This window comes from Corvus moneduloides, chromosome 9, assembly GCF_009650955.1.
Source record: "Corvus moneduloides isolate bCorMon1 chromosome 9, bCorMon1.pri, whole genome shotgun sequence".
Lineage (NCBI taxonomy): Eukaryota > Metazoa > Chordata > Aves > Passeriformes > Corvidae > Corvus > Corvus moneduloides.
In genome coordinates, this window is record NC_045484.1 from 20,869,956 (window position 1) to 20,883,073 (window position 13,118).

A 13,118-nucleotide genomic window follows, 5' to 3' on the forward strand; every position below is an offset into this window, starting at 1 on the left:
TAGAAAAGAAATCTGTGCCACTTAACAGAAAAAGAGAGTCATTATTCTTGTGTGCATTTTATCTCAAGGGTGACCACTAGAAACCTGTGGGGTTTTTAGCTGATGAACTTTTCATAATTCTCAACCTCCTTCCCAACCCCGCTTGCATTCACTGCCCTCCCCCTCCCCACCTTGGTACTTCATCTTTGTCTCATTTAGAACATTATCAAAAATTTCTTTTTGCATACTGGTTCAGAAGACATTTATGACATCATCTACCTGTGTAACTCTCACAGTTTATTTGGAAACCATTACAAAAGGAAGAAGTTGTGAAGGTACCAAGGAACACTTTTCTGCTGCCCTCAAGCAAAATATTTCTGACAGATATTATGGATTTTCAGTGCTTTGATTTTTAGCTTCAATTCTTTTGCAGTCCTTTGTCTCTCAAAGGCTTTTATTTGAAGACATTCGAGCCTCAGTAAGCACAAATAATAAATAGACAAATAAATAAAATCCCCAAACACATGACTTATATTCACACACCATTTCAGAATTAGTACCAATTATTAGGGAGGAAGTATGATCATTAATCTCACAGGACTGATTTTCTGGTGAACACCAAGGTGGAACTGAAACAGCCGACAACTGTAATTGAAAACTTACATGATTTTTGTATTAATACTATAGCTTAGTGGACTTCCATAGTACTTTAAGATTAACTTGTAGATAAAAAAGTTGTTGGATGGGCTATATGAAGTTTCCAAATATAAAGAGATTTTTTTTGTCCTTGATTGTGCAAATGTTTGAGGTTGGTCAAGACTCTGCTATAGTACCTACATCCAATCTTGAAGAATATGAAAAAGGCATCCCACCAATGTCAAGTGCAGTATAGTAAATACGGTTCTTGAAATCTTACATCAACTCACCTGCTGCAGCCTCTTTGTTTGCGAATAGTTTATTGTCAACTGCTGAACTTATGTCAGAGAACACTTCTTCTTCATCTCTGTCTGCATCAAACTAAAAGAAAAAGAAAAAAAAGAAAAAGAAAAAGGAAAAGTTGGCAATCAGATGGTGCTTACTACTTGGCTGAACATCAACATGTACTGTGACTTCTCACCCCAAGCCTTCCTGATAGGAACCTTTCTATTTTAATGTGTGCTGTCCATTGTTTTAGGTATGAATCATTTAAATTTTGACTTTAATTTTGTAAATCATTTTGCCTATTTTTAAAATTGACTTATTCTCAGAGAATGAAGTTTCAAAGCAGAAGATAAAACTAGTAATGCACATTACTTCTTCAGTCATTGGATGGTTGAAAAAAATGTCAGCAGAGACACCAGAAATGGGATTACTTTACTGTCACTTCTTTTTGGTGATTAGCATAATTAACTTTTTTAATTTGCAAGTGAAAAACTTTCAGCAACTTCTGAATTGTCTGAAACAAATTTTTGTGACATGTACAATTTCTTCAAGTAGTTGAGCAAAACTCTTAGGAAAGAATAAGTAATTTTGAAAATCCCCCACTTATAGAAAAGAAAGCTTTCCTCTCACTTAATATCAGAAAGTGTAATGACTTAGTGATTAATTAAATCAGGAAAGAAAAGCTGATTTAAAATGGCAAATAATTAATTTCTTATGATTTTAACCTTCTTTTTCATTTATTCTATCTTTTGCCTGAATTCTGATACTGATTTTCCCAAGTTTTTTCCAGGCTCTGTCTGACAGGTTTCTTTTTACGGCCAGGTGACTGTAGCAGCGGGGAAGTCCTGCTACAGTGACATGTTTGACAGTGGGTTTGTGATTTTCCTCATTGTATTTATCAAGCTTCATTTATTTAGATCATCACTTTTTCAGATAGATGAGACTACTATAAATATCAATACATGGAGTTTTCTGACTGGCTCTTGAAATGGAGTTTGAGGGTCTGAGCCTGAGGGCCACTTAGAAGTTCATCCTGCAGCAGTCACCATCTGTGTGGGCAGACCTTTATCTAATCTCAAGAAATTTTTTTGCCATTTAGTGTTTGTCATAACTCAAAGCAGTTTAAAAAAATTTCTAAAGCAGAAATTTGTTTACGTATTAGAGGGATTACGTTTTAACTTCCATCAAAACCAAGGCTTGTGGAAGAACAGGTCTTAAATAAAGCTGTTGGGCTACTGTTGGGCAATTTATTATCGATACACAAAGAGCAGCTTTGGAATGTCCTTGTTGATAGGAAAAGAGTCCTCCTAACATAGACATATATCATCTTTGTGTGTATGTGTATGCATAAAACCCAGTAAATTGTAACCAGGTTGTGTCTGATCATTATTGTGTAGGTCATACCACACTTGGTGAGATGACAGGCTTGCTTTCTTATTAGCAGCATTCCTCTGGATAATCCAGTTCACTGTGAAAAAAACCACATGATCAATCTCAAAATGTTCTGAAGGTTCCAGGAATTTGAAATACCAACTTTCCTATTCAAAGAACACCAGCTGTGCTTCAGCATTCTGAAAAGTCTGGCTTTGTAATGAAAGCTTATATTGTCACCCCAAAAAAACCAATTATTTGAAGCTTGCACGTAGACTCAGTTTTCCCATCACAAAATAAGAATTGTAATACCCTGAGCCACAGGAAGGCAAGGTAGCTTCCATGGAGAAATTATTTTTGAAAGAAACTAAGTAACCTTGTGAGTTCTGTACTTCACTGAATTGTTAAATATTTTAAAATTAAATCCTTTGATAATTATTGGAAGCTTGTATAAAAGATAAATGGTACTCAAACAACCCTGGCCACACAGAACAAACACCAGTAAACCTTGTATTTTTAGCAGAACCTGTCTAAATCCACAGGTTGCTGAAAACAAATCCCTACTTGCTTCAATACATAGCTCTTTGCAACTAAGTCATGTTGGGGTATCTTTATGGATGTCTCAGTTTAATTATAGTCAAGGCCTATGTTTTATAGAAGTGTAATTTTATTAAATATTAACTCTATTGTTGGCTGCATTGATACAGTCTTTACCAGTGATGCAGGAAGAAGCAAGATGTTTCTTCCCTGTGTGGCCAAAGGGGTTTGAGGTCTGACCTTACTCTACGGCATTTCCCTCCGTGAGGCACTAATGGTGTTTTTGTTCTATGCTGGCTCTGTTTTGTTGGGGCAGGACAAGATTAGGGAGGACCTCAGCAGACAAGAGCATCACATTTCTTTAAGAAGCCAATCAAAATCTCTGAAAGGTTTCACAAACCTTCTTAAAGCATGTTTTGGGGCTATGGTTGGTTTTATTACTTTTAAAAGTAAATGATGACTGGCGTAATGATGAATTTTCGTGAAAGTTTATCTGATTTTCACATGAGTGTTGTTGAATCAGAATTTGTTGCTGGCACAGTGTTATATAAAAATGATGAAAAATATTTTCTTGATCTTCTGCACTGTAAATAATTGCCCTAGGGAATGCAGGTGGTTGTTGCTGCTCGCAGACAGAAAATTATTAGTGTTTCTAAATAAGCGCCCAATAAATCCCAGCCAACAGAAGGAGCTTCACAGAAAAATTGTCTGAGTTACTGAAAATTGCAAATCTCACTGGTCCATGATGATAAATGAAGGTTTGGTAATACCATGTACATGTTAAAGAAAAAGGTGCAGAGATTTTTCCTCACAACAGTCAGGGGACAAACATCAAGGAAACTGCAGTTAACTAGAATTGTGGGTGAGGGTGTCATTCAGCCTCGCGCTGTCCCCTACAACCTGATTCACCTCCAATGAAACTGCTGGTTTTTGCAGGTGGTTTATCTAAAACATTCCCAAAATAGGGGGAGATCACACCAGCCTTTCAGACTTGAGTACAGGAAAGCTAGAAGGAAATCTGAGTGCAGCAGATTTGCAAGGAATTCTTATTTGTGCAGCTCGAAATACAGTTAGAAATGAAGAAAGCATGTAAAAACCCCAAACAAATTTACAGTTAAATAACATTTACAACAGTAGATGAAAATGTCCTCTATTTTAGAACATGATGGATGTCAGTGAAAAGAAAATAAGCCATGTCCAAATTAAACATAACATAACACTGTGGTGTTTGGCACAGGGGTGAAAGCTCCTGGATGGTCAATGCAGTGCCAGTATCCATAGCTGATAAACTGGAGGAACTTCCAGACAGGCTATGAGAATGATCTGTTTCCTGTACCTTTCCATGGGAAAGAGAAATTTTAGAAGTTATTTTATCCAGAAGACCAAACTGTGAGTTGCGAGGATGAAGAAGCTCTTGCATGTGAGACAAATTCAGAATGGAAGCAAGCAGCAAAATTTATTCTGACATCACTGTCTTTACTGCTTAATTTATCACTATTTGCAGTGGTTTGAAAATTTTTTTATTGAAAATTTTTTATTTGAAAATTTTAGATTATTCCTAAAAAGAAAAATATTTTTAAAATTCAAATAAGAATTAATTCAGGGAAGTCTGCTCTACATAGCCAGAGCTGTCACTTCAGCTTTGTAATCCATTAACCAGATCCACGGAAGTGAAACACAATCATTGTTTAGGAAGTAGACAAATTACCCATATATTATCACCTGCAGTGAGGAACAATTTCTTCTTAAATAAAAAAAAGAGGTTTATCCATGGAGAAGAGAACATGGTTTCTTATATCATGGTTTTCCCATGCTTTTAAAAGAGATACCTAGTTTAGAAGGCAGATTGCACCACTGTCCCTTAAGTGTTGGTATTTTTGGTTGAAAAGTCGACAATTCTAGTAAAATAAAGAGATTCATAAGATTGAGCAAGTTACAATAATTTTCAGGAGGCAGCAGCTACAAATGTAACAAGAACACACTGTTATTATGCATACTGATTTAGGCAGGGATTTGCTCCTGAAGGATGGAAAACAAGTAAGAACTAGTTCTATTTTACCCTTGGTAATACTAAAAGGTGAAATGAGACTTGAGGTATAGGTACTGCTTTACCATTTTTGGACACCCCCACAAAAATCTCTTCATTATTGTTGTTCCATCCCTAGTTTGCTTCTCTTAATAATTACAACTGACTTGTGCAGTTACTTCTGGAGAAAGCGGAAAAATCAAAAGAAAAACCCCAGCAACATGGGAAAACAGCAAAGAAATATATGAGGAAAAGTATATAAGGTAGGATAATAACCATTGGGATGGGGGGTGAGAAAAATTAGTTGAAGCCTTGTATGGGAAAACCAATAAGCAGAGGCACTGAAATGAAGCTGGAATGTGCAGACTGGGAGTTCAGGGAACATCTCCTTATTACAAAGTATTTTTAATGATACACTTAAACAAAACCAAAAAAACATTCAAAACACCACAAAATGGTAGGGTGAGGACATAGGGGAGAGATATTTCTCTTTAACTTGTTCTCTATTTCTAATATTTTCATTCTTTTACATCAAATACTTTGAAATCTCAGATTAATTTTTATATTATATTTTTACCACATACGGAAGAAAAACTACAACTGAAATTACGCTACAGGTCATCAGTGATTTTTCAAATATTATGCAATTAGTAGAGGTCAAAAATTAGTATCAGAAATTTAGAAAAAAACTGAACTGGGGATATTAACACCATTATTAATATCCTAATATTCTGAGTTATCTAAAATAAACCTCTTACCACCTTATTTTTTTTACCACATGAGTTCCAAAGAGGATTCATAAATAATTGCAGAGTCCTCCTACGTCTATCGTTAGTTTCTCAAGTTCCCCTTGTATCTAAGGATCTCTTGCTGTGAGTGCTACTTGTAAACAAGCGTGAGGGTGAATGTTCTCCAGCCCTGAGTGGAGCTGACAGTTCTGCAGCAGCTGCTGGTAGCTTTTCTGTATCCCAGACTCATTTACTCAAAATAGGTGCAATTCAAAACCACTAATTATGTGATTTTTGAACACATTAGGTGCATACACAGGCTCTTGTATGGTAAGAAAAAAAAAATTATTCCGTCAAATTCAAATAACATCTTCGAGTAACATTAATGGTACTGAAATGACCCTCAAAAAAGACATGGTTATAACAGAAACTATCAGTTAATTTAACTGCCTTATACCACAAAATGTGAAAATATGAATGTGCACACTGATGCACCCAGACATTTTCCATTGTTTCTATTTTTCTGTTCACAGACCCTCTTCTATTAATTTGGCAGTGCATGAACAATGGAATTACTACAAAGGACAGGCTTGGGGATTTTTTCTTCTTAAAGCCATTTTCTCTTATTTCAAGCTAAACTGAAGAACTTAATGCCATGGCACACAAGTATGGAGATGCTCTGCCAGTTTCCCTCCCTTCACAGTAAAACTGCTAAACCAGCTTTCATACTTGGAATATTGAACAGAGCAACAGCAAGGAAATGGTAACTCTCACCTGAAGAAACAATTAACAGTAGTAGAAGTAATAGCTTGTCTTTGTACATTTATGTGGAGTAACAGCTTTTGATAGGCAGACAGAGGGAGAACTTCTGTCTTTATGCTGTGATCCTTTCAGCAACACCCTGACTTACATCAGTTTTCAGCTGATAATAATGAGCGCCTCGGGCAGTGTGGTGGGAAGAGATGATGGGAAAGACACCATGCAATTATAGGCCCTTGTAGAGCAGAAAGCAGACAAACTGAAGGAGGGTTGGATTTGATTGGGGGTGAGGGGAGAAATCCATAATTTGGTGGCATGGTAACAGAAAATTAATGGACTTGAGAGGATAAAGCAATTGCTTGTTTAATAGGGAAGCTGATGGTGCCACAGAGTGGGTTTGGAACATACATATTTTTCATAACACTAAGATGCAAAGCCTTTCTGCCTGTGCAGATATTAAAGAGCACTGGTTGGTTAATTTTTTTTCCCAATAAGGATATTCATCTGGAAGGCTGGTAACTATTATATGGAAAGCAAATATATTGCTCTTTTATTAATAAAATCATTTTTGCATCATGTTCTCCATTCCTTAGAGGGACTCTGAGCTTCCAGTAGGCATTATCCTCCACCATTTTTGTATCTCTAACTTTTTAAACCTGAAGTCAGTTTAACACAGTCAGTAATAAACAATTCAAAATGTTTCAGCCATTTCTCTATACTACTATGACCCCTACCATAAATATTCTATTTATCTTGGAAATTTTCATCAGGAATCAGAACCAAATTAGGCAGCATATGCATTATTTTACATAGCATTTAAAAGGACATGATTTGCATGTGTTTGTTCTGGGTTATCTGACTTGTCAGATAATTTACTTATAGGAGGAACTTTTCAAGCTATAAATACAGCCAGCATCTCTGCATATAAACTCTGTGTGCCTATTCACTTTGCAAATCATTGAAAACTTGCACCCTGACATGTATTACATCTGTTCAGCAGCTTCTATAGCAAAGTCAACTATATTAATTATTTTTGAAGATTAATTGAAATGAAAGAAATGCTTTAGTATATGCACGTATAGAGATCTTTTCTACCTTGGAAGCACAAACACTTACTTTTCATTATTTAAAAAAATATCCATTCCACTGTTGGAGTAATCTTCATTATGTGTTTACTTTTTAAAGGAAATTGCTTTTAAAGAGTCAAATGGTATTACAGAGAAACAGAACAGTGGTGTTGAGCATCCAGACAGATCACTTCTGAAGAGCTTGAATGGAAAACTTAATTATGGTCTGAGTTAGGAGATGCTCCATGAATTATTTTTTACTCTTTTCCTGTAGAACCCAGGAAAACATTCAGCCGGAGGGAGAAATCATCTTACTCTCTACCTCCACTGGGTCTAGAATAAATTGTTTGATTTTTTACTTTAATGTGCCTAACCCCAAAGGAAGGGGAAAGACATTACTGATTACAGAGAGTCAGATATGACTTGAAGCTGTCCAAATCCTCACACAGCTTTAACAGCCCTCTGTGCTTTAGCTTGCAAAATCTTTTCGTATTTACCAGAGCTCAGTGATGCTGCAATAATGAAGCATTAATGTAAAATTCAGTATTTTGAAACGTAGGCAAAGGGCAGAGAGGTACAAACAAGTGGCATGAAACTCAGTCAGTAACAGCTGCAATTGTCACTTTGCTTTCTACAGCTCAGTGACATTACAGAAAGATCTAGAATTACCCAGCTCTTCCCCAAATGCCTTTGGTTTTTCTTTCCACAATAATAATGCTTGTCTTCCAGTAGTTTTTCTTCCACCTTTATCTATGAGGACTTCTATGAGGCTTGGATGTGCCCTTGTTCTTCAGATTGAACTCTTTGGGAGCAAACCAGTTAAGGATCAGTTTCTATAGCACAATTCCCTTATTTCTTCCTGTACCCTCTGAGGTGAGTACTGGAATGTTCACATTCCCAGAGCACCTAGCTCAGTGAAACAGCTCTGACCACCAATATGTTCACATAAATTCTTTCCTCATTACCCTTTTTTTTTTTTAATACTGAGTGCAACAACACTTCTCAGGCAGAATGAGTCCTATAACTACATTACAATAACCAGTACTTTTGTGTGTAGAGAGACTTTTCTTGATTAAAGATTTAAAAAATATGTTTTCCCCTGCCTGCAGAGCTCCTGTGTCACTCTTCCTTTCGTTTTAAACAAAATCAAATAATTTTCTAACATCAGCTCCCACAGCATGTACAAATCAAAGACAGGCACCCTGAATAAATATACAGAGACACTGGCTTCCCCAAAAGGCCCAACAAGCAACAACTGTAATTCAAATAAGAAAACAACAACAACAACAACAAAATTAGAAAAACTCAGAAATAAAAGACATTTCTTCCTATAAATACTATTTTCTTCTATTGACAGCTTGCAATTTATTTCAAAGAAAAACACGGATGCTGCTGCCAAATATAGCCAAATATTTCCCTTTCAAGATCAATAGCATTTCTCCTGTTGGCTTTTGTGGAAGAGATTCTGAATGCAAAATACTAAAATATTGTTGTCTGGTCTTTTACTGTTAGTGGATTTCATAACAATTATTATGAAAAATATAATTTTTGCCTATGTATCATCACAATTTTCTAAGGAAGAATGTTACCATCTGAAAGCTAACAAAAAGAGTCCTGAGTTAATTTCAGCTGCAAATTTAGCCAGTTATTCAAGCACGAGGACTAATGACTCAGCTGCAAGAACAAGCATAGGGTAAACCATAGGCTTAAACACCAGAGGATGTGGGTGTTCCATATGCAAAATCTGCATTTAATTCAAGAAATAATGTGACATTTTTAGTCATCTACGACCTTAGCAACACAAATAATTTAATCTCCAATAGTTGTAGATTTTCAAAATGGAATTTCACACCGTAAGAAAAGGAACATTTGAAAATTTTTGGCTTTTCTATTTTCCTCGGAAGACAAACATAAATTTTAATTCCCAGCTACACGGTTCCTGTGTATTTAAATAAATTCTGAACCCAGGATAAGCAGCATTTCCACTGGTGGTCTCTATATGAACAAACATTGTAAATGGTTTTGGAATCCTTGATAATAAGCCCTCCCTTGGTCATTTTCAGCTGAAAAGTACTAAATTTTCATGAAATAAATTATTTCTCTCTAGAAGTAGGACTTGTATCAAAGAGGATAATATTCAGCAGATGTCAGTCTGGGTCCAGGATGGGCTCATAAAGCCAACTTCCAATTCTGCTGCTGCAGGAAGAACATGAGTTTGTTTCCTGCAGCAAGAAGTGAGCCACTTCTATTTTAATTTCTGTACCAGAAAGTTCTGTTTTGACATCTAAATTATTGGAGCATGTTGTTTCAGAGCAAAAAGGAGACTACTTGATTTATAAATGAAAGCTGGCAAGCTAAGGAGATACTGACAGAAACTATTGCTTTAGTCATCACGGAATATGACATTCTTGCATCTAGCATGTATTTTTTGGAAATAAATGTAGGACAAAATCCCACATGATTATGTAGGCTGAAAGCATTTTTTAAATATCATAAAAAATGTGGATGAAGTGGAAGTGATTGACATAATTTATTTAACTTTTTAAAGCTTTTGACAATATTTCTTCCCAGAGGCTATTAAATGAAATATAATTTTAGGGAAGCCCTAAATAATAGAATTAATTTATTTTTAAAAGCATGATAAATGTCCAATGGATGTCTTGGCACAGACAATGGCCAATATATTGATCAGAAAAATGGAAAGTACAAATCAGAAAACTCACCTTCACTATGGAAATGAAGTCTGAGAAGGGATAGGGATGTGGAAAAGAAAGGCATGTAATCTGACAATAATGTGTGTTGCAGGAGAAAAATGAAAAAAAAGACCCAGGAAAGATCAAAATGAAGCCTCTGGAATCTTTCCTTTATTAGAATTTCATAACTTTCCCTTGGGTTGTTTGTTTGAGCTAAGTGCTTTACAGAATACCCGAAACTCTAACACTTGGGGTCTAATACCATAGTACTAAAACATTGTTAAAGTATAAATTATTTATTGCGAAAGCAAGCTAAGCAACCTATATGGAGTATTCATAAATTTTATCTATAAAAACTGCTATAACTGACCTTTCCTTCAATTGACGCAGAAAATTAGAGCTTTTGATATTCTAAACCAGAATCCACCACTTTACATTCACTTAACAGTAATTATTTTATAATTGGGGGTTTTCTCTGTATTAAAATAGTTTTGGCTACTGCTCTCCATCACTGCAGCTCCTTCACCATTGCTCTGTTTTTCTCTTGGATGAGATAGATCATGGTGTTCCTCATACTGTGGTTGTTTGGTTGTTTTCAATGTCACCTGGTAAAAGAGTAGTCAGAGAAATATCTGTGAAGTGTCCACCTTTCCATTTGCTGCCTAGTGCTAGAATGGGTAGTTCTCACTGTTTCAACCCTTGATTACTTTAGCAGAATAAGCTCAATCTTACAGCTGTATAGTGGTATTAATTTCTACTGGGATCCTGGCAAAACATGGGCAACGAATTACAAAATTAAGTGCATTCAAAGTGTTTGTTTTTGTAATATAAACCAGCTAAAAGTACACGGAAGGTCTGCCTCTCTCTGTCAACCTTCCCCAGTATTGTAGTAATGACTAGAAATAATAGCTATTTAGAAAATTTAGCAACCTTATGTTGTTTTGTATTTACCTTAAGATAACAAATGTGTGATTTATGTTTGCCTTTATTATTAAAATTTTACCACTGCTAAAAAAATTATTAAAACCATTCATGTGATCCAGCGTGAATGCATAGGCTCTGGACCCTGGCACTTACAGACCTTGGAAAACAGGAACTTAGTCTTCAGTTTTAATATATTCAGCAAATGTAAGAAGTGCTAAAAGCAATTTGTAGGGGTAGAACAAGTTTGTTATTAAGTTTTTTGATGTTTAGTTTTGATCATTTATGAAGGCTTAAAGATATCTTCTACTGCTCTTTTTTTCCTGTTTACAGTTCTAATGAAATAGAATACATTACAGAAATTGAAGATTTGTTTACTTTTGCAGTGAAACTACTTAAAGTGGAAGAAAAGACAGTGTGAATACATCCCAATTTTTTTTGAATGTGAAAGGGATTGGGGGGGGATTTTCTGATCCTACTCTCCTACCTGGTTTAAGCTGCAGTGAGGTAGACAACTAAATATTTTGAATGTTCCTTTCTCTTTCTATAATTTTTTTGCTTTAATTTCAAATAAAATTACTTGGATCATCTGACAGCAAAAATATGTTTCAACAAAAAAATGTTTAAATGGAGTCCCATGGAAAATATCTTAATTAATAATCATTAATACAATTCAAATTATCTCCTTTTGCATATCATAAATCTTATTAGATCTTGCAATTCTTACAGAGTATTATATCAAAGATAAATAATTTTTTTCAGTCTAAGAGTCACCATCTTCTCCAATAAGCATCATAAATATTAAGCAGGAAGTACCAATACTCATTCAATCTAAAAGTGGACTTGTGATAATTTATAGAACCAAAACCAAGATTTGCAGAGTTTTCAAGACAATTCAGGTATGCTAGTTCTTAAAATTAGTTTTCAAAAACTTTAGTTCAAACAATGACTACATTTCATACAGCCATTATTGCTACAAAGGAAAGAAAATTTCCTTTAGTTTGTACTATAGTGTTCTAGCTCCCAGAAACTTCTGGAAGTCAGTGTCCAAACTCCCAGAAAACTGTAGTCTCTTATTTGATTCTATTAGTTCTGAGAGTAGTCTCTACTAAAAAGGAAGAAAAATAATTTGGAGGCAGATCCTAATTATTTGTAAAGCTTACTCCTTATTAAAATTATGCCAAGGGAGATGGGGAACTGACTAAATGCAAATACTTCATAAAACAAAAGATCTTGTAGACCTTTCTACACTGAACAGAATAGCCCCCATTTCCTTCAAAAGCCCTTCAGCAGATCTTAGCATGTTGCTGCCCTCCTCCTCCCTCCGGTGAGGGAGTCAAGAGCCTGCAGAGAGCCCATTAGCTGCTGGCTCTGCAAGCACTTGCTGTTGCACAGCAGCTAATTGAGCTCAACACTCTCCTGCCCTGTGTAATGAGAGCCTTGGTACTCGCCTGTATTTCATTTATAGTGGGTTCCCTACATGCCCTCCTCTCAGACCAGCACAACTTCTGTAAATACAGAAATAGTCATTGGACTTTGGTGAGACACTCTCTACATGCTTATTCTCATCCCTACTCCAGTGAAGAAGTTCTCACAAGCTTCTATTCCTGCTTAAGACTTTTTTATTTGTCCTTTTTCATCCTCAAGCCAAATTATGTTCTCTCAAAAAGGTTAGATTTAGACCTTGTTTCATATGTCAAATATCAGTTATCTTCCAGTAAATCTTTTTCCAAGGCACTTTTTTTTTTTAAATCAGAAAGTTGCTTGTACAATTCATGGGGAAAAAGGGAATCTTGCAGTTTTGTTTGAACTTTGCTCAATGTAAAAAGAGCAACTGTAACCTTTAACCCTAAAGAATAATTAATATTTACAAGGTATGTTATCAGATTGGGGCTGTAAAAAATTGTTGCGCAGCCTTAACAAGAAGCTATGAAATAAATTCTTTCAGAAGTCCCCACTAACATGAGTGGTTGTTAAGCTAAGTGTTGCAGCACAGACATCTTCCCAAGAAAACTGATGTGGTTTCTGTTGCCAAGTGCTGACCTAACCTATGAGAGAATACTCAGATTTGTTTAACTTACTCTCTATTACACTCACCCTACTAAATTTAGTGATT

The 13,118-nt window shown here is 35.5% G+C and overlaps 1 protein-coding gene across 1 annotated transcript in view; it reads right to left on the reverse strand.

Moving 5' to 3' along the window:
* Positions 1-13,118, reverse strand: part of AK5 (adenylate kinase 5) — an 84,357-nt gene that overhangs the window by 43,131 nt on the left and 28,108 nt on the right. The window contains exon 7 of the mRNA XM_032118704.1: positions 906-996. Coding sequence (XP_031974595.1) covers positions 906-996 — 91 coding nt within the window. The remainder of the gene's footprint in view (positions 1-905; positions 997-13,118) is intronic.